Here is a 20,580-nt window from a genome sequence, read left to right as displayed (position 1 = left end):
AGACACATTTCTGAGGGGAAAGGAAGGACATCCAAAGCTAGAACTCCCTGGACTATAAAGCTTTAAAAGCTAAAATAGGATTGAAGAAGAGATTTTTGACATGTATAAGGTTCATTAAACCATAGAGAACTAAGTTGAATACAGAGAGTCAGAGGAAGTCTAAAAAGAGAATGAGAGAGAATGAGAATAGAACATAGAACATAGAACATTACAGCGCAGAACAGGCCCTTCGGCCCACGATGTTGCGCCAACCAATTAAGAAAAAAGCAATGACCCTCTAACCTAAACCAATCCCTTTCCATCCATAAACCTATCCACGGACCTCTTAAACGCCCCCAAACTAGGCGCATCTACAACTGCAGCAGGCAGGGCATTCCATTCCCCCACCACCCTCTGGGTAAAGAACCTGCCTCTGACATCCGTCCTATAACCACCACCCCTTAATTTAAAGCTATGTCCCCTCGTGCTAGCTTTCTCCATCCGAGGAAAAAGGCTATCACTGTCCACCCTATCTAAACCTCTAATCATCTTGTATGTTTCAATAAGGTCTCCTCATAGCTGCCTTCTTTCTAACGAAAACAACCCCAAATCCCTCAGTCTCTCCTCATAATACCTTCCCCCCATACCAGGCAACATCCTGGTAAACCTCCTCTGCACCCTCTCCAATGCCTCCACATCCTTCCTATAATGTGGGGACCAGAACTGTACACAATACTCCAAGTGCAGCCGCACCAGAGTTTTGTACATGACGTTGCGGCTCCTAAATTCAATCCCACTACCAATAAACGCCAAGACACCGTATGCCTTCCTAACAACCTTATCGACTTGATTTCCAACTTTCAGGGATCTATGCACATATACACCTAGATCCCTCTGTTCGTCAACACTATTCAGAGTCCTACCGTTAGCCCTATACTCTACACATCTGTTATTCCTGCCAAAGTGAATTACCTCACACTTTTCCGCATTAAACTCCATCTGCCACCTCTCGGCCCAGCTCTGCAACTTGTCCAAGTCTCTCTGTAAACTATGATACCCCTCTTCACTATCTACCACTCCTCCAACTTTGGTGTCATCAGCAAATTTACTAATCCATCCTTCTATACCCTCATCCAGATCATTTATAAAAATTACAAACAGCAGTGGCCCCAAAACAGATCCCTGAGGCACACCACTTGTAACCGTACTCCATGACGAATACTTTCCATCAACCACCACCCTCTGTCTTCTATCTGCTAGCCAATTCCTGATCCAATTAACTAAATCACCCTCAATCCCATACATCTGCATTTTCTGCAGAAGCCTTCCATGGTGAACCTTATCAAACACCTTACTAAAGTCCATATATACTACGTCAACTGCTTTACCCCCATCCACCTCTGGTCACTTTTTCAAAAAACTCAATAAGGTTAGTAAGGCACAACCTACCCTTCACAAAACCATGCTGACTATCTCCAATCAATTCATTACTCTCTAAATAACTATAAATCCTATCCCTAATAATTTTTTCTAATACTTTGCCCACAACAGAAGTAAGACTCACCGGTCTATAATTCCCGGGGAAGTCTGCATTCCCCTTCATAAACAATGGGACAACATTCGCTATCCTCCAGTCTTCTGGCACTATACCTGTGACCAACGACGAACTGAAGATCAGAGCCAGAGGCTCTGCAATCGCCTCTCTTGCCTCCCAGAGAATCCTAGGGTAAATCCCGTCCAGCCCATGGGACTTATCTATTTTCAAACCCTCAAGAATATCTAGCACATCCTCCTTATCTACTGCAATACTATCCAGTTTACAACCCTGAACCCAGTGTTCTCCACAACTACATTTACGTCTCCCTGCGTGAATACCGAAGACAAATATTTGTTCAGTGCCTCTCCAATCTCTTCCGGTTCCACACATAACTTCCCACTGCTGTCTCTGACTGGCCCTAATCTTGCCCTAACCAATCTTCTATTCTTAACATATCTAAAGAAAGCCTTAGGATTCTCCTTAATCCTATCAGCCAAAGTCTTCTCGTGTCCTCTTTTAGCTCTTCTTAACTCACACTTTAACTCCCTCCTGGCTAATCTATAGCTTTCCAGATTAATAATTAATTAATTAATAGATTCAAAGCTAGCAGAAAAGGGAAATTAAATGCCTTTTATTAACAGATAAATAATAGAATGGTAGTTAAGGAAAGGTGGTCCAAGTAGGAAATATTATATAGATCTTCTTGTGGAGATATGAAACATGGAAATATAGTCAACAGGGAGTTGGAAGACTTCAAGAGGACATAGACAAACTGAAATGGGCAGACGCACAACAGATGAAATTTAATGAAGGAAAGTTTGAAATTACACATTTTGGTAACAATGAGGAAAGGCACTATGAACTGGTTTAATTTTAAAGGGGATGCAAGGAGAGACAGATAGAAGGGTGTAAATACACAAATCTTTGAAGGTGACAGGGTGATAAGAAGGCTGTTAAAAAAATGGAACCCTTGGCTTTATTAGTAGAGGAATAAAGCACAAAAGCAAATACATTATGCTAAACGTTCGTAAAATACTAGTTAGGCCCCAGTTGCACTGTATTCAATTCTGGATACCACATTTTCAGAAGGATGTTGAAGCCTTGGAGAGGTTTACAAAGAGATTTATTAGATGAGGATTCCAGTTATGTGGAGAAGCTGAATTGGCCTCCCTAGAACAGATAAAGTTAAGGGAAGATTTGATAGAGGTGCTCAAAATCATGTGCTGTTTTGATAGAATAAATAAACTTTTTCCAATGGCTGAAGGGTCAATAACTAAAGGAAAGATTTAAAATAAAATAAGAACAGAAAATGCTGGAAATACTCAGCTGGTCTAACAACATCTGTGGGAAGAGAAACAAAGTTAATGTTTCAAACCAATGACATTTCATCACACTTGCTGTCAACACTGGGATGTTAAATACTGACAATTTACAATTATTTACAGCAAGTGTAATATATTAAAAAAATCCTAAGGCTCTTCATAGAGCAGTAATCACATAAAAAAAAGATTTTCCTTCTAAGCATTTTATTTTCCAACATGGAACTCAGCAAGTGGGGTATATGCCCCAGAATTTCTAGCTTCAGACTCATGACATGAGAATGTCAAAAACCTTGTCAGTTGAAATACTAAATTTACACTTGCATCAGTTTAAATACATAAAAACCCTTACTCTGCTTCCTTATAAATGCAAAAATGCAACAGATGCGAGTCTGTTTTCAATACAGTCTGTTTCTTTAAAGTGAAGATTTACAGCTGTTATAGGGTGCAGTACGACATTATTCTGTCTGTTGAATATCCTCCTGTGCTTCCTGTTTCTAGTGGAATATGACAAGGAGATTTTCCAGCAGCGGCGACATCACAGAGAGTTCAGGTTTGATCTCTTGAAGATCCCAGAGGGGGAGGCCGTGACAGCAGCAGAATTCCGAATCTATAAAGATTATACCAGAGAACGCTTTGTAAACGAGACCTTCCAGATTACAATTTACCAGGTACTGGAGGAGAACATGGAAAGGTGAGTGAAGGAGGAGAGATACGGCAGCTGGTGCAGAAGTAACTTGGAGAGTCTCCTGGAACATTTGACTTTAGAGCATGGTACTGATCTAGTCATTCAGTCATCATGGGTGGAATTTCATCCAGGAAACTTGAGTCCCACCAGTGGACCCGAAGTCAGTGTGATTCTCAAAAGGGTGGTGCCTCATGCATCCAATATTATGATCGCCACTAAAAAAAATGAAGGCTGAGTTATACTGCTCATAGAAAGAACATCAATAATCTTGTTCCATACCAGGGTCCTGTAAGATTATTCTTAATACAATAAATGGTGATGTGTTCTGTATGCAAAGTAGGGTTGCTGTTTGATCATTTTTGCGGTAGCAAATATTTCTCACAATCCAAGTTCCAATGTCAGAGAAGTTGTGCTATATTGAGGCTCAGTTGACAAAACGTGTCTCTGGCTGCTGCTCTGGATTTAATGTTCCATTTAATGCTCCTCATACTGTTCCATCAGGCCCTCTCTTCTCTTCTGATCTGTGCCCCTCAGGTCGCAATTTTGCAAACCCCTTCCATCTTCCTTTGAAGGCAATGGTGAAGTGGCTGGCTTACCAGTTTTCTCACAGCTTTCACTTTCACGCACACCATTCCTTTAAGTCCAAAATGTATGTGAAATACCATTCAGCAACATGCCTCTCTCCATGTTGATGTGGATTTGTTGCTTCAATGTCTTCCAGTTGATTATTCAATTCAGCTGTCAGTTTCTGCTGTCAGGATTCCGACTCAACCGCCCCAACAATTCTATAGCCTTTCCCGCCACGAGATCTGTGTTGGTGAGTTGCAATAGGTTCCATCTCTTGTTTGCTAATGGAAAACGCCATGGAATGTCATACAGTGTACTTTTATTGCCATTTCTGGAAGCAAAGCATCTACAACAGGAAGTTGCTTGGAGCACTGTGCTCACTTCTAGGGCGGATTTTCCAGCTGCGCTTGCCCCAGTGCCAGAAGGGCAACAGACCTTTGCATGATCCGTGTCCCTCCCACTACAATTCCTTTGGCAGGTGGGACGAGAAAATGCCGCAGCTATTCTTGATACTATAAGATATAGAGGCAGTGGAGAATGTGCAAAAAAGGCTGATATCAGACTGAGAAGTTATAACTATCAGGAAATATTCAACAGGTTTGGGGTTTTGTTGTAGAAGAGAGAAAACTAAGGGAGTGACCAGTTACAGATCTCCAAAATTTTGAAAGACTTTGATCAGATAGATTAGAGAAAGTGTTTCCACTTTAGGAGAAATCCAAATACAAGACCATAATTACAAGAGTAGTCACTATATAAACTGAATAAAAAATTCTGCACTCAAAAAATGGTTAGAGTGATAAACTTACACATGAACATTAGTGAATCTTGTGTTATTTTACTGTAATCCGATAGTTTCAAAGTCACTTTTACTGATGCCAGGTTTTACTCCCAGACTTTTTTTTAATATAACTGAAATCAAACATAATGCAGGTGCAATATAAAATAGAAAACATGACCATGTGAACCTAAGATGTTCTCTTCATCCAGAGTGGGAAGCCTGTGGAATTTGTTACCACAAAAAAAAGTTGAGGCCAAAACATTGTATGCTTTCAATAGATATACCACTTGGAGCAAAGAGAAGGCCGGATCAAGCTATTGAGTTGATGATCATCCATGATCATAATGAATGGCGGAGCAACCTTGAAGGTCCAAATGGCCTACTGCTCCTATTTTCCCCCTAAGAAATAGGACAGACATTTTAAATAGCAGTACCTGCAGCAGTCTGAATCAGACACATCATTGACATCATCAAATTATTATTTATAAAGTTCATAACAAGGTCAGGGAGCCCACTGTCATAATGAACTTTGACATAAAACTCTTACGCTGGAAGTTGGGGGAGTATGGGTTGTATTTTTTTTGTGAATTTGAATTTTGCCAGCCTGTTTTAGATCATGAAGTAAATGAAGCACAATGAATAAATTTGCAATCTTTGACCAAATTCTTACTAAAAAATAGCAGTGTTGGTTCCAGTGAGAAAAATAGTGTGCTTCACCAGACAAACAGGCCTGTCTCCTATCCAGCTCTTACCATATTCTACCACAAAAAAAAATTAGGCATGTTTCACACCTTCAAGTAGGAGGGCAGGGACTCAACATGCCAGTAAAGCCTGGCTCCAATGAGATTGGAGCGCCACATTTAAAGATCAAACAAAGATCTCCCTCCCAGCCTACCGCGGAGGTCTTGGGGCTCCCCCTCACTCTTAATCAGAGCCAGCACCCTCTCCCCACAACCCCCCAGATCAGGAGCCAGCATTTCTTCCCCCCAGATCTCTTCCCCTGAGCATCAGGCTGCTTCCCCTCAAACCCCTCACCCACACAGTCAATGACTGTACCCACCCACCGCACGCCCCAAACAGTCATCGTCAGCATCCTCAGCTCCCATATCTGCTATCCCCCACCACAAATAAATTAATCCACTCCTCTGCCATGAGGCTCCCACTGGGGTCTGCCCACTGGCACTGCTCTTTGGCATTGGTTGCAATGCCAGGTTGGCACTGCCGCATGGGCACTACTGAGTTGGTCACCATTCCTGCAGATGGCGAGCATAGTCTCAAGATCGCCCCCTATTATTTTTGATCGTTCTCCTTGTCTCAATCGTTAGCAGTTGAGGATGGCCAATTTTCCAGGCAGGAGTGTTCTCTTCCTGTCAGGGAATACTTCAGCAGTCACGAGCATTCAGCCTCTCATCTTCAGGTAAATGTACTCCAAAGCAGCCTTCATGACACACGACAATGCAGAATCGCTGAGCAGAAACTGATAGCCAAGTTCTGCACATATGAGGACAGCCTCAATTGGATCTTGGGTTCATGTCACACTATCTGTAACCCCACAACTTGCCTGGGCTTGCAAAATCTCACTAACTGTCCTGGCTGGAGACAATACATACCCCTTTAACTTGTGCTTAACTCTCTCTCCACTCACATTGTCAATACCTTTAAGACTTGATTACCCGTAAAGACTCATATTCAACCATCGTCTTTTAAATTGAGTTTGTGTCTATATATGCCCTGTTTGTGAACACAACTCCCACTCACCTGATGAAGGGGCAGTGCTCTGAAAGTTGTGCTACCAAATTAACCCTGTTGGACTTTAACCTGGTGTGAGTCTTCTTACTGTGCTTACCCCAGTCCAACGCTGGCATCTCCACATTATGTGGGATTAGCCACAGCCTGCAGGGATAAAATACAGGACAGAAATGAGACAATGTAGTCTGAAAAGGGATATATCTGCCTATTCCAACATATGCTAAAATGCAAAATGTGCACAACTTGAGGGAGGGGAGCCAAGAACAAATATAGAATTGGGGTGAACAGATGGGTTTAGAGGTACAACGTAAAACATCGATTAGGAGAGCTTTTAAATGTCAAACTGAGTCAGCCTTGGCTCAGTCTCACCTCTGAGTCAAAAGGTTGTAGGTTTAATGCTCATTCTAGAGATTTGTTGCCTTATCTGTCATTTCAGATGGATGAAATAAGATCCAGTGACAATGTTTGAATAAGGAATGTTATTCTGGTGTCCTAACCGATAATCATACCTCACTAAAACAGACTGGTTGAACATTTATCCTATTTTTGGGATCTAGCTTGGTCAATTTGGCTGCTGCATTTCCCAACATTACCTACACTTCAGAATTACTTCATTGACTAAGCTTTGGGTCGTTCTGAGATTATGAAAGATGCTGCTTAAATGCACATGCTTACTTTCTTCTTATCTGTTGGCCTATGGAACAGTGCAGTTGCTGTTGTTAACCTGGTTTGAGAAATCAAATATTAATTTATCAGATTTATCAACATAGGGGGAATTATAACAATTTTGGGATTAATTTACATCTGTTAAATGAACAGGAGGCAAATTAAATTGAACATAAATGTGAATTATTCCTTAAAGAACAAAAAACGTATGTTAATGTGTATAGAATGAACTGGCACAAGTAGAATTAAAAAAGGAATTGGGTAAACTAAAGTTTTCAAAATTCAGACTTTGAGCCTGCACTGACATCAATCCCACCCTGGCCCTATCCCCGTAACCCCACATATTTACCCTGCTATCCCCTTGACACTGAGAAGCAATTTAGCATGGCCAATCTACCTAACCCACACATTTTTCGACTATGGGAGGAAACCAGAGCACATGGAGGAAACCCATACAGACACAGGAAGAATGCGCAAACCCCTCACAAACAGTCACCCAAGCCAGGAATCGAACCCAGGTCCCTAGCGCTGAGACACAGCAGTGCTAACCACTGTGCCACCACTCATTCCTAAGAAGTATTGTAAACAGTGAATCTTCAGAAGTTAGGGTGGGAGAGGAGAAGAGTCCACACAGCACTGACTCCCCTAACTTCTAGCCTCTCTCCCTCTATTGAAGTCTTCCTTAACTTTCTCTATTTTATTAATTTTATCATGGTCAGGGCTTCTTTGTACTTTGCTTTCTTGTTCCTTCTAAGCAAATATACTAATGAATGTTACATTACCAATCCACTAAATCATCCCAGAGACTCCCAGTCAAAAATTTCCAACTCCTCAAACCTAGATTACTTTATTTCCTCGATCCTTCCTTCATTTCTACAATCTATGCTTTTGAAGATTGGCACAATCTAATTGCTAATTCCAGATTTACAGACCTCCGCTTTCCTGTCCTGCATTAACTTTTAAATCTAAAACAAGGAAGAGCTTAAAGATAAATATTGGAATCATTTATTTGACATTTGGGTGACTGTCTGTGAGGACTTGCACAATCTTCCTGTGTCTACATGGGTTTCCTCAGGTGCTCCAGTTTCCTTCCACATTAAAATATCACAGAATCACAGAATACTGCAGTGCAGAAGAGGTCTTTTGGTCCAGAGAATGAACACCAGTGCCTGAAAGGGCCTGACCCGCCCACCTAATTTCACTTGCCTGCACTTGGACCATAGTCTTGAATGTTATGGCAGGCCAAGTACTTATCCAAGTACTTTATAAAAAATGTGAGACATCCTGCCTCCACCACCCTCCCAGGTAGTGCATTCCAAACTATAACCATCCCGGGTAAAAGAGGTTTTCCTCAAATCCCACCTAAACCTCCCACCCCTAACTTTTAACTTGCATCCCCTTGTAACTGACCCTTTAACTAAAGGGAACAGCTGCTCCCAATCCACCTGTCCATACCCCTCATAATCTTGAATACCTCAATCAAGTCCCCCCTCAGCCTTCTCTGCTCCAGAGAAAACAACCCAAGCCTATTCAACCTCTCTTTATAACTTAAGTGTTCCATCCCAGGCAACATCCTGGTAAATCTCCTCTGCAACCCTTCCTGCTTGATCACATTCTTCCCATAACGTGGCAACCAGAACTGCATACAGTACTCCAGCTGTGGCCTCACCAAAGTTCTATACAACTCCATCATGACCACTCTGCTTTTGTGAAGGCAAATGTGCAATAGATGTGGGTTAGATTGATTGGCCATTCTAAATTGTCCTTAGTGTCAGGGGGAACGAGCTAGGGTAAATAGGTGGGGTTACGGGGATAGGGGTGGGATCGTAGTCAGTGCAGACATGATGGGCTGAATGGCTTCCATCTGCACTGTAGGGATGCTATTATTCTATTCTATGATTCACTGTGTCAGACCTTTCATAGTATACTTCCTTGTCAAATTATTCCTCCCAAAGTGTACCACCTCACACTTTTCAGAGTTAAATTCCATCTGTCACTTATCTGCCCACTTGACCATCTCGTCTATATCTCCCTGTAACCGAAGACACATTACCTCACTGTTAAACACCTTTATGTCATCGGCAAACTTACTGATCTTATACCCAACGTAGTCATCTATGTCATCTATGTAAATGATCAACAATAGGGGGGCCTAGCACGGATCCCTGTGGCATGCCACTGGTTACTGGCCTCCAGTCACCAAAGCAACCATGTGTCATCACCCGCTGTCTCCTCCACTAAGCCAATTGTGAATCCTCCTTATCAGATCGCCCTGTATCCCATGTGCATTTACCTTCTTAATAAGTCTCCCATGTGGGACTTTGTCAAAGGCTTTGTTGAAATCCATGTAAACTACATCAACCCCACTGCCCTCACCTACACACTTGGTTACATGCCTGAAAAATTCAATCACGTTTGTTTGGCATGACCCCCTCTGAGAAACCATGCTGACTATTCCTAATCAAACATTGCCTCTCCAAATGGAGATAGATTCTCTCCTCCAGAATTTTCTCCAGTATTTTCCCAACCACAGACATGTGACTCGCTGGTCAGTAGTTCCTTGGCTTATCTCTTTCTTAAATAGTGGGGCCACATTAGCTATTCTCCAGTCCTCTGGCATCTCGCCATTGGCCAGATGTGCAGGTTAGATGGATTAGCCATACTACATTGTCCTTTAGTGTCCAAAGAAGTGGAGGTTAAGTGGATTAGCCATGGTAAATGGGTGGGGTTACAGGCATAGAGTGGGAAGCTGGGCCTGAAAAAAATGCTATTTTGGAGAGTTGGTGCAGACTCAATGGGCTGAACGGCTTCCTTTTGTAGAAATCCTATGATCTTGATAATTCAAAATACAATTGAAAGAAAGTACTTTACTTTTTACAGTAACTTATGATCTCAGAATATCCCTAGTACTTTGCTGCACACAGATCCCACAAAGAGCAATAAGATAATGATCAATTTTTTTGTGAAACTGGTTTATCGATAAATATTGGTCAGAACATCGAGAGGAATACTCTGCTTCTTCAAATAATCCCATATGATTTCTTTTTTACATCCAACTGAGGTCAAATGGAGTCTCAGGTTAATGTCTCTTAATGTCTCATCAGAAAGGCATCTCTTCCAACAGTGCAGCACTGAGTACTGCACCGAGGTGTCAGCTTAGATATTTTGTTAACTTATTCTTGGGATTTGAGCACTGCTGACAAGCCCAGTATCTATTCCCTATTTCTATTTGCCCTTGAAAAGAGAGAATGAGCCCCCTTTTTAAACTACTAAGTGATGCAGGCACACCCACAGTGCTGTTGGGGAGGTTGGGGATTTTGATCCAATAATGATGAAGGAATGATAATATAGGTATGGTAAGTGACTTGAAGAGGAACTTGCATCTGATGGTGTTCCCATTTGTCTGCTGACTTTGTTCTTCTAGTTGGTAGAGGTTATATGTTTGGAAAAAACTGTTGAGAAGCCTTGGCATTGGTGGTGGGGGGAATATTTCAGATGGTAGTTGGGCTGCTTTGTCGTGAATAGTGTCAAGGTTCTTGAGTATTGTTGGGGCTGAACCCATCCAGGGAAACTGAAGAGTATTTCATCATACGTGACTTTTGTTTGTCGATGCTGGGAAGGCTTTGGACGGTCAAGGGGTGAGATACTTGCTGCAGAATTCCCAGCCTCTGACCTGCTCATGTAGCCACATATCTATATGGTTGGTCCAGCTGTTTCTAGTTAATGGTAACCCCCAGGATATCGATAATGGAAGATTCAGTGATGGTAATGTCATTGAATGTCAAGGGTCATTCTCTGTTGCTGGGGACGGCAACTGTTTGGCACTCATGTGGTACAAATATTATTTGCCACTCATCACCTGAAGCCTGAATATTATCCAGGCACAAATTACTTCATTACTTGAGGATTTGTGAATGGTATTTATTTTATTCATGCATGAGACATGGGTGCTGCTGGCTGGCCAGCATTTATTGCCCATCCCTAGTGGGCCTTGAGAAGATGGTGGTGAGCTGCTTTCTCAAATCGCTGCAGTCCATGTGCTGTGGGTTGACCCAGAATGCCATTAAGGAGGGAATTCCAGGATTGAAAATTGTATAATAATCAACAAATATCCTCACATCTAACTTCATATTAAGAGTAAATAATTGATTAAGTTATTATGTGCACAAGTGTTTGGAGCAGGACTTGAACCACATCCTTCTTACTAAGATGAGGGAGCATTATTAAGCCATGGCTGACTATCTGGATGCTGAGATGCAAAAATTTGGACGAGCAATGGAATGGGCTTCAATGGGACAAGTGACTTCTTTTTCTTATTGATTCTTTGTTTATAATATAAATTAGGTGGTCTTCAACTGCAAAGTTGAAGTCTGGATTATCATAGTTGAGTTCTTTAGTTTTATGAATGAAATTGAATACAGATGACAGTGATTAAGGGACCCAGATGATGGCACGCCCTGCTTGGTGCACTGTGGGTCATGTCATTTTATTACTGCACCAATATACGCATTTCTATCTGACATCAAATACTGAAGCTTTGGCGCCGAGCCTTCATATAGGCCACTAAAGCCAACAGCACTTTGTTTTTCTTGAAAGGCACATTAATCAATTGACGGTTTTTAAAGTATATTTTTATTACCACTGTGGGGGTGATGCACTATGCTGGCAAGTTGTGAATATTTTCCATTTTAATTTTAAGTGAATGGATTCTATTAAACATCCAGTCATGGTCACATCTGCATTACATTTTGAAAGGTGATCCTAGACTGCTTTTGTTTTGATATCAATCTGCAGGAATAAAGTATAATTTAAAAGTTTATGCCATGTGAGGCCAGAAGGATTCAGTTCCTGATTACTTTTTATTAAAGCTGATATTGGGTGCAATGTAAGGTGTATCTCAGACACTGGGTAAATATCATATACTGGTTGTATGACACCTTCTGGGTGTATATCACTGACCATGTTGGTCACAGTAAGAAGTCTCATAACACCAGGTTAAAATCCAATAGATTTATTTGGTAGCACAAACTTTCGGAGTGCTGCTCCTTCATCAGGGAGCATGAGCTTTTGGAGCTCCGAAACCTTGTGCTACCAAATAAACCTGTTGGACTTTAACCCCGTGTTGTGACACTTCTTACTGTGCCTATACCAGTCCAATGCCGGCATCGCCACATCATGTATATCACATACTGATTATATACTGGATTGTTTGACTCTCTTGCTGGAAGTGGACGCCATTTATCAAACTAAGCCAGTATGATATTCAAGTTTTGCTACAAGTAGGTGGAGGCTGGTTCATAATCAAATTCCAAACATAACTAAATGTTGTGCAATTATCTACAAACATCCTTACTTTTGAACTTTTGAAAGGTCAGTGATGAATAAGCTGAAGATGGTTGAGCCTGGAACACTGCATTGACGCCCTGTGATGAAAATGATTAACACAATTATCTTCCTTTGTGCCAGATATGACTCCAACCAATAGAGAGTTTTCCCCGATTCCCATCGACTTTAATTCTACTAGGGCACCTTGATGCCATACTTAACCAAATGTTGCCTTGATGTCAAGGGTAGTCACTCTCACCTCACGTTAAGAATTAGCTCTTTTGTTCATGTTTGGACCAAGACTGTGTTGTTGTTGTTGTTCATCCATCCTCGACACCATTAGTCATTTTGAGGCTGGATGTGGTGTGTCTGAAGATGACTGATCAGACCAATTCGGGCACAGAATGTCCTGGCACATATTGAGCAGACTTGTGTAGGCACTGTAGTTGCGCTGATGGCTCTGGACTTGCACAGCTTGCGCTTAAGTTGTGCTTCAGCATTACACCTTGCTTTGTAAGCTTGACAGCCCTCGTGGATGAGGCAACGCCAGGTAGGGGGGGTTTTGAGGCAGCGTTTCCCAGGTGGACGTGTCTATGTCAAGCAACTTCAGGGAGGCCTTGTGTGTGTCTTTGTAACATTCCTTCTGCCCTCCATGCGAGCATCTTCCAGCAAAGAGTTCCCCAAAAAAGAGCTGCTTGGGTATGTGTTCATCTGGCATACGGATGACATAACCTGGCCACCGGGTCTGCGCTCTCATCAGTAGTGTGTGGACTAATGGTAGACTTGCCCTATAGAGAACTTCAATGTCTGGTACTTTGTCTTGCCATCTGATGCATAATATTCTGCAAAGACGAGTCATGTGGAAATGATTGAGCTGTCTTGCATGCCTTCGAATGTTGCTTTGACGTCAAGGGCAGTCACTCTCACCTCACCTTGAGAATTAGCTCTTTTGTTCATATTTGGACCAAGACTGTAATGAGTAGCTGAATAGCTGAATAAATGCCACTCGATAGCATTGTTGAAGGCATCTTCCATCACTTTGTGATGATTGAGAGTAGGCTGATGGGCAGTGGTTCTTTAGGTTTAATTTGTCCTTTTTCTCGTTGACAGGAGATTGTGGGACAATTTTCCATTTTGTTACATTTATGCAAGAATCTGTTCTAAAGTACTTGACTTTTTTTAATTTACTCATGAGATGCAAGCATTGCTGATAAGAATAGTAGAATCAGAGAATCTCTACAGTGCCATTCAGCCCATCAAGCCTGCACCAACAACAATCCCACCCAGGCTCTATTACCCAACATGTTTATCCTGCTAATCGCCTAACACTAAGGAGCAATTTAGCACGGCCAATCAACATAACCCATATACCTTTGGACTGTGGGGGGGAAACCAGAGCACCCAGAGCATGCAAACACAGGGAGAATGCACAAACTCCACACACAGTCACTGAGGCTAGTGGTGGTTTAACCACTAGGCTGAGTAGGCTTAAGCCTAGGGGCCCAGAAGGCAGTGTGGCCCGAAAGCAAAAAAAAAATTGGTTTAACCTTCATACAACTTTATCTGGATGACTTTGAGTTGGCCTTTGTGGAAGAGCTCGTCCACTTTCAGAAGTTCATTCAAGGACAATCCCATGATGATGTCATTGTCACTGGGATGTGTCGAGCTCTGACAAGGGATCAACTGCACAAGGTGTATCCAAATACATACATTTGCTTTAGAATTTATCTGTCCTTAATGAAAACTAACTATTCAGGTGAGCATTCATTTTTGGCATTGAAGAGGATCAAAATCTATTTGCCTTCAACAATGAGTGATGGAAAACTTCGTCATCTGTTGATTTACATGCTGTTATCAACACCTTTGTAAACTAAAAAACACAGAAGCTTTTTAAAGTACAAATGTAAAGAAAATGAAAAATAAATGAATAAAAGGGCTGTCATTGATTCATATAATTTTTGATATTATACATGTAGTACATTATACATTATACAACAATATGTTATCCAACGTCACTTAATTCTATTCAACAAAGGGTGGGGCAGGGGCAAGGTCAGGGGGCTTTACTAAAGCTCAGCCTAGGGGTCCGGTTGGTAGTTAATTCGCCACTGACTGAGGCTGGAATTGAACCTGTGTCCCTGGCATTGTGAGGCAGCAGTGCTAACCACTGTGTTGCCAAGCTGTCTATATGATTATTTGGCATGGTGAGGCAACAGTGCTAATACTGTGCCACTGTGCCGCCCATATAGTTATATATATAAGGCTAGCATTTGATGCCCATCCCATTAGGATTCATGTTGTGAGGGCTAGAATACAAGAGCAGAATGTAATTTTGAGGCTGTATAAGACTCTGCTCATGCCCCATTTGGAGTATTGTGAGCAGTTTTGAGCCCCATATCTAAGGAAAGACGTGCTGGCCTTGGAAAGGGTCCAGAGAAGGTTCACAAGAATGATCCCTGGAAGCTTGTCATATGAGGAACTGTTGAGGACTGTGGGTCTGTGCTCATTGGGGTTTAGAAGGATGAGGGGGGATCTTTTTGAAACTTACAGGGTACTGCGAGGCCTGGTTAGAGTGGACACGGAGAGGATGTTTCCACTGGTCAGAAAAACTAGAACCAGAGGGCACAACCTCAGATAAACGGACGATCCTTTGAAACAGACTTGAAGAAGAATTTCTTCTACCAGAGAATGTTGAATCTGTGAAACTCTTTGCTGCAGAATGCTGTGGAGGCCAGGTCATTGAATGTCTTTCAGACGGAGATAGATAGGTTCTTGCTTAATAATGGGATCGGGGTGATGGGGAAAAGGCAGAAGAATGGGGATGAGAAAAATATCAGCCATGATTGAATGGCAGAGCAGACTCGATGGGCCGAGTGGCTCAATTCTGCTCCTACGTCTTATGTCTTATGGTCTTATCCCTAATTGCCCATGAGAAGGTGCTGTTGAACCACCTCATTTAACTCCTGCTGTCCATTCATACAGATACATCCACAGTGCACTTGGGGAGAATGTTCCAGCAACTGTGAAAGCTCTGGTGCCTAGGTCAATGCCGGATGATGGTCTATTCAGTTTTATTTTTATTCCATTTTCCCGTAGCTGTTTGATTTAACTGCTGGACCATTTCGGAGAATAATTGAGAGTCAACCACATTGCTGTGGACTTGTGGTCATATGTAGGCCAGACTGGTTCAGGACAATAGATTTCCTTCCCTGAAAGACTATAGTGAAGCGGGTGAGTTTTTATGATAATTTGGTAATTTTGATTCAAAGCCTGTACTTAGCTATTTCAAATAATTCAAAGGAATTAACTGAAAACAGTTAGAACCTCAGGATGAGGCAAGGACAGATCATTCACTCCACTTCTGCCTGAAGAAAGTAATAATAGCTTCAGCCTTATTTTTTACAATGACATGCTGAACTCTGCCAAAATTGGGGATGCCAATATTCATGGAGCCTCTTCCTCTAGTTAGTTGTTAATTGTCCAGCATCAATTATGACTAACTGCAGTTAAGGTCCTAAACAGGAGCAGGGCCAGTTTTGTGAACATTAGGAGGATCTAGCAGAGGTTGATTGGGTGAGTCTGTTTGAAGGGAAAGCAAGACTGGAAAATGGGAGGTTTTTAAAAGTAATATATCAAGAGTCCAGGGCAGTATATTCCTGTTAGGATGAAGGGAAAAACTGGAAAGTTTAGGGATTCTTGGCTGATGAGGGACATTGAGGCTCTGATCAGGAAGAAGAAGGAAGCATACTTTGGGTTTAGGCAATCAGGGACAAGTGAATCCCTCAATGACTATAAAAAGTGTAAGAGTGCTTTTAAGAGTAAATCAGAAGGGCAAAAAGAGGGTATGAGATGGATCTGGCAGGTAAGATTAAAGAAAATCCCAAGATGTTCTACATAAAAGCAGAAAAAGGGTGGCTAGAAAGAGAATAGATGCCCTTAAAGATCAGCATGACTGTCTGTGTGTGTGGAGCCATAGCAGATGGATTTTTAATAAATATTTCTCCTCAAAATTTACCACAGAGAACATCATGGGTACTAAGGAAATACGGGAAACAAGTGGTGATGTCTTGGGTCAGATGCATATTGCTAGGAGCAGATATCTGCAGCCTTAAAGCACATTAAAGTGGATAATTCCTCTGGGCCTGATCAAGTACATTCTCGCATCTTGTGGAAGTCTAGGGAAGAAATTGCAGAGGCCCTTGCTGGGTCCTTACAGAGATATTTGCTTCATCACTTTCCACTGGTAAAGTTCCAGAAGATTGGAGGTTGGCTAATATTGTTCTATTGTATAAGAAGGGTAGCAAAACAAGCCAGGGAATTACAGGCCGATGAGTCTGACATCAGTGGTGGGTGGAGAGGATTCTGAGGATTTACCAACATTTGGATAGTCAAGGTCCAATTAGGGATAGTCAGAATGACTTTGTGCATGGAAAGTCATGTCTGATAAATCTTCTATTTAAAGAGGTAACCAAGAGGGCGGATGAGGATAGGGTTGCAGATGTTGTTTATATGGACTTTAGCAAGGCCCCGCATGGTAGGCTAGTCTGGAAGGTTGGGTCACATGGAATCCAGGGAGACCCAGCAAATTGGATTCAAAATTGGCTCAATGGTAGGAAGTAAAGGCTGACAGTTGAAGGTTGTTTCTCGTTCCGGAGGTGTGTGACCAATGGTGTGCCTCAGGGGTCAGTGTTGGGTCTCTTGTTATTCATTACTTATATAAATGATTTGGATGTGAATGTACAAAGCATGGTTAGTCAGTTTATGGATGATACTAAATTAGGAGGTATCACTGATAGTGAAGAAGGTTATCAAAAATTCACAGAGGAATCTTGATCAGTTAGAGAGTGGGCCAAGGATTGGCAAATGGATTTCAATACAGATAAGTGTGGGGTGTTGCATTTTGGAAAGTCAAACTTGGATAGTACTTATACAATGAATGGTAGGGCCCTGGGGAATGTTGAGGTACAGAGGGACCTAGGAGTACAAGTACATAGTTCATTGAAAGCAGCGTCACAGGTAGACAGAGTGGAGAAGAAGGCATTTAGCACACTGGTCTTCATCAGTTAGGACACTGAGGAGAGGGGTTGGGGCATTATGTTATAATTATGTAAGTCATTGATGAGGCCAATTTTAGTGTACAGTTTTGGTCAGCCTGTTATAGGAAAGACATTAATAAACTGTGAAGAATGCAAAGAAGATTTATGAGGAAGTTGCCAGGACTAGTGGGCCTGAATTATAGGGAGCAATTGGCCAGGCTACAGCTTTATTCCTTCGAATGTAGGAGAATGAGGGGTGACCTTATTGACTTGTATAAAATCATGAGGGGCATAGATAGGATGAACCCACATAGTCTTTTTCCCAGGGTAGGGGAATTGACAACTTGAGGGCATAGTTTAAGGTGAAAGATTTAAAAGGGACCTGAGGGGCAACTTCTTCATGGTGATGTGTATATGGAATGAGCTGCCAGAGAAAGTGGTTAAGGCAGGTTCAATAGCAACATTCAAAAGTTATTTGGAGAAGTACATGGATGGGAAAGGATTAGAGGGATGTGGGCCAAATGCAGGCGATTGGAACTAGCTAGGAGGGCTCCATAATTGGTATGCACCGGTTGAGCTGGTTGTTTCCACGCTGTATTGCTCTATGACTCTATGATACTAAAACCCGGATACTAAAACCTTTCAAGAATTGACTTAAAATAATTAGACAATACTTTGACCCCCAAACCATCTCTGATTCTGAGATGTCATTGTTTTTACTTTGCAATCTGCGAGCCAAAGAAATCTGTTAGTGGTTTCCTTTCTAGATTAAGAGGCCTGGCAGAAGCATGTGAATTTAGTTTAACCGTGAACGAGATGCTTAGAGACTGTCTGGTATGCAGGATTAATAACGTAACTATTCAAAAATGCCTATTAGCGGAAGCCCAACTAGACTTCAAACAGGCACTACAGCTGGCCTTATCTTTGGAGAATGCTGCAAGTGGACCATGTGAATTGCAAGGTATCCCAAGGGAAGTGGATAGCCATGCTAGTTCAACTGAGTTTGGGGACTACCACTTGAGCACAGGCGATTACATAGCCTTACTTAGGAAGTATTCAGATACGTGTAACTCTAGGTCTGCTCATAGCGGAACCCCAAAGCAATGCCAAACTTCAAACAAACTTTTACAAGTCCCTTCAAAATCCTGCCCAATAGTGCACCATAATTGTTACAGGTATGGGGAGTTTAAATGAAAAGGAGACCTACAAGACTTAAATTTAGTAAAACAATCTGTAGGTCAGTATCCAGGAAACTTCACAACTTGGAAGGCCCACCTATATCTGATTTGGAACAAATAAATTGCATTGCAATGTCCAAATCAGACTCAATCAAGATAAATATATGGTTAAATGGACATCTGGTACTAATGGAAGTCAATATGGTTGCGTACTGAGTATCAGCGTTCCAAAAAATTTGCTCTGGACTCCAACGTTTAACTTTAACCAAGACCTCAGACTGAATGTCACTGAGAATGCCGTAAATAACAAAGAAAAGAGAGGTGATGATGAAAGAAGTATTGATAAAGTACAGCAAGGCTGAGAACCTATACAGGAGAACCTTTGTGAATTGTGGGTACAAACTCTGTCTCGGTCTCCTATTAAAAGGCAATTAGTTACCAATGAAGATAGTGGAGGGCTAATAGGGCAAAATTGATTGCGAGAGATCACCTAGGTTGGCTCAAGCTTTTTCAGCTACAGAATGGCTGCCTTAGTGAAGTTCTGCTTAAATACCCTAAGATTTTTCCAAGAAGGTCTAGGGACTATCAAAGGAGCCGAGGCAACCTTACATGTTGGCTAGGAAATGATTCCACACTTTTGTAAGGCCTGCCTAATACCATCTGCCTTGCAGGAAAAGTGGAAATTGAAATCCGAAGACTGGAGCGTGAAGGGATCATCAAACCAGTCCAATCTGCAGAATAGGCAACACTAGTCATACCAATTTTGAAGCCAGATGGATCAGTCTTCCTTTGCAGGGATTTTGAACAAACAGTAAACCGTTTCTCACAGCTGGATAAATACCCGAACCCTTGGATGGAGTACTTGTATGCAAAGTTGGCAAGAGGATTCTTGTTTTCAAGAGTCATGCGTACTTACAATTATAACTAGACGAGAATTCCCAGAGATATTCAACCGTTCATATTTATAAAGGCCTCTCCCAATACTCTAGATTACCACTGGGGTATCATCAGCTTGCACATAATTTCCTATGAATGATGGAGAACATCTTATCTCAGATGGCTAATTACCTGGCTGATGTCCTCACAAGTGGAAAATGAATAAGAAACACCTAGAGAACTTTTAGGAAGTTCTAAGTTGATTTTCCAAGGCAGACATATGCCTAAGAAAGGAGAAATGTGTACTCCAGATCCCAAGTGACCTATCTGGGCTACAGAGTAGACAAGTCTGATCCACATCCTTTGGAAGACAAGGTGCAAGTGATCAAAAGCACCCTGGCTCCCACAGCCATCCAGGAGCTAAGATCATTTCTGGATTTGATAACCTATTTTGAGAAATTTATACCCAACTTTGCCTCCATCCAGGCCCCATTACACCAACTCCTAAAAACGGCCTTGGGAGTGGGCTTCCCATCAATACTTGGCTTTTAGTAAAGCTTTCCTTATTAAAAGTTCTGGCACATGACAATCCCAGGAGAGAACTATTACTGATCTGTGATGCATCCCCATATGGAATCTGGGTGGTATTGGCACATAAGTGGGAAAATGGAGATAAACATCCAATTGTGTAAGCTTCCAGGACCTTGGTTATCATAGAACACAAATACGCCCATATTAAACAGAAAGGGTTGGCAGTGATATTTGGGGTTAAGAAATTCCACTAGTACCTGTGTGAATGAAAATTCATCATTATCACGGACCATAAGCCACTACTAGGACTGCTTAAGGAAGGTAAGGCAATGCTGCCATAGCATAGCCTGA

At 41.8% G+C, this 20,580-nt stretch overlaps 1 protein-coding gene across 1 annotated transcript in view; it reads left to right on the top strand.

Moving 5' to 3' along the window:
* bmp7b (bone morphogenetic protein 7b) overlaps positions 1–20,580 on the top strand; it is a 142,071-nt gene that overhangs the window by 83,329 nt on the left and 38,162 nt on the right. Inside the window, exon 2 of the mRNA XM_080205127.1 lies at positions 3,337–3,529. Within this exon, the coding sequence (XP_080061253.1) occupies positions 3,337–3,529 (193 nt within the window). The remainder of the gene's footprint in view (positions 1–3,336; positions 3,530–20,580) is intronic.

This window comes from Carcharhinus amblyrhynchos, chromosome 16 (assembly GCF_965287045.1).
Source record: "Carcharhinus amblyrhynchos chromosome 16, sCarAmb.v2.hapA, whole genome shotgun sequence".
In the NCBI taxonomy this organism is placed as follows: Eukaryota; Metazoa; Chordata; class Chondrichthyes; order Carcharhiniformes; family Carcharhinidae; genus Carcharhinus; species Carcharhinus amblyrhynchos.
Note: the sequence above shows the minus strand (reverse complement) of the source record. Positions and strands in the feature narration are given on the sequence as shown.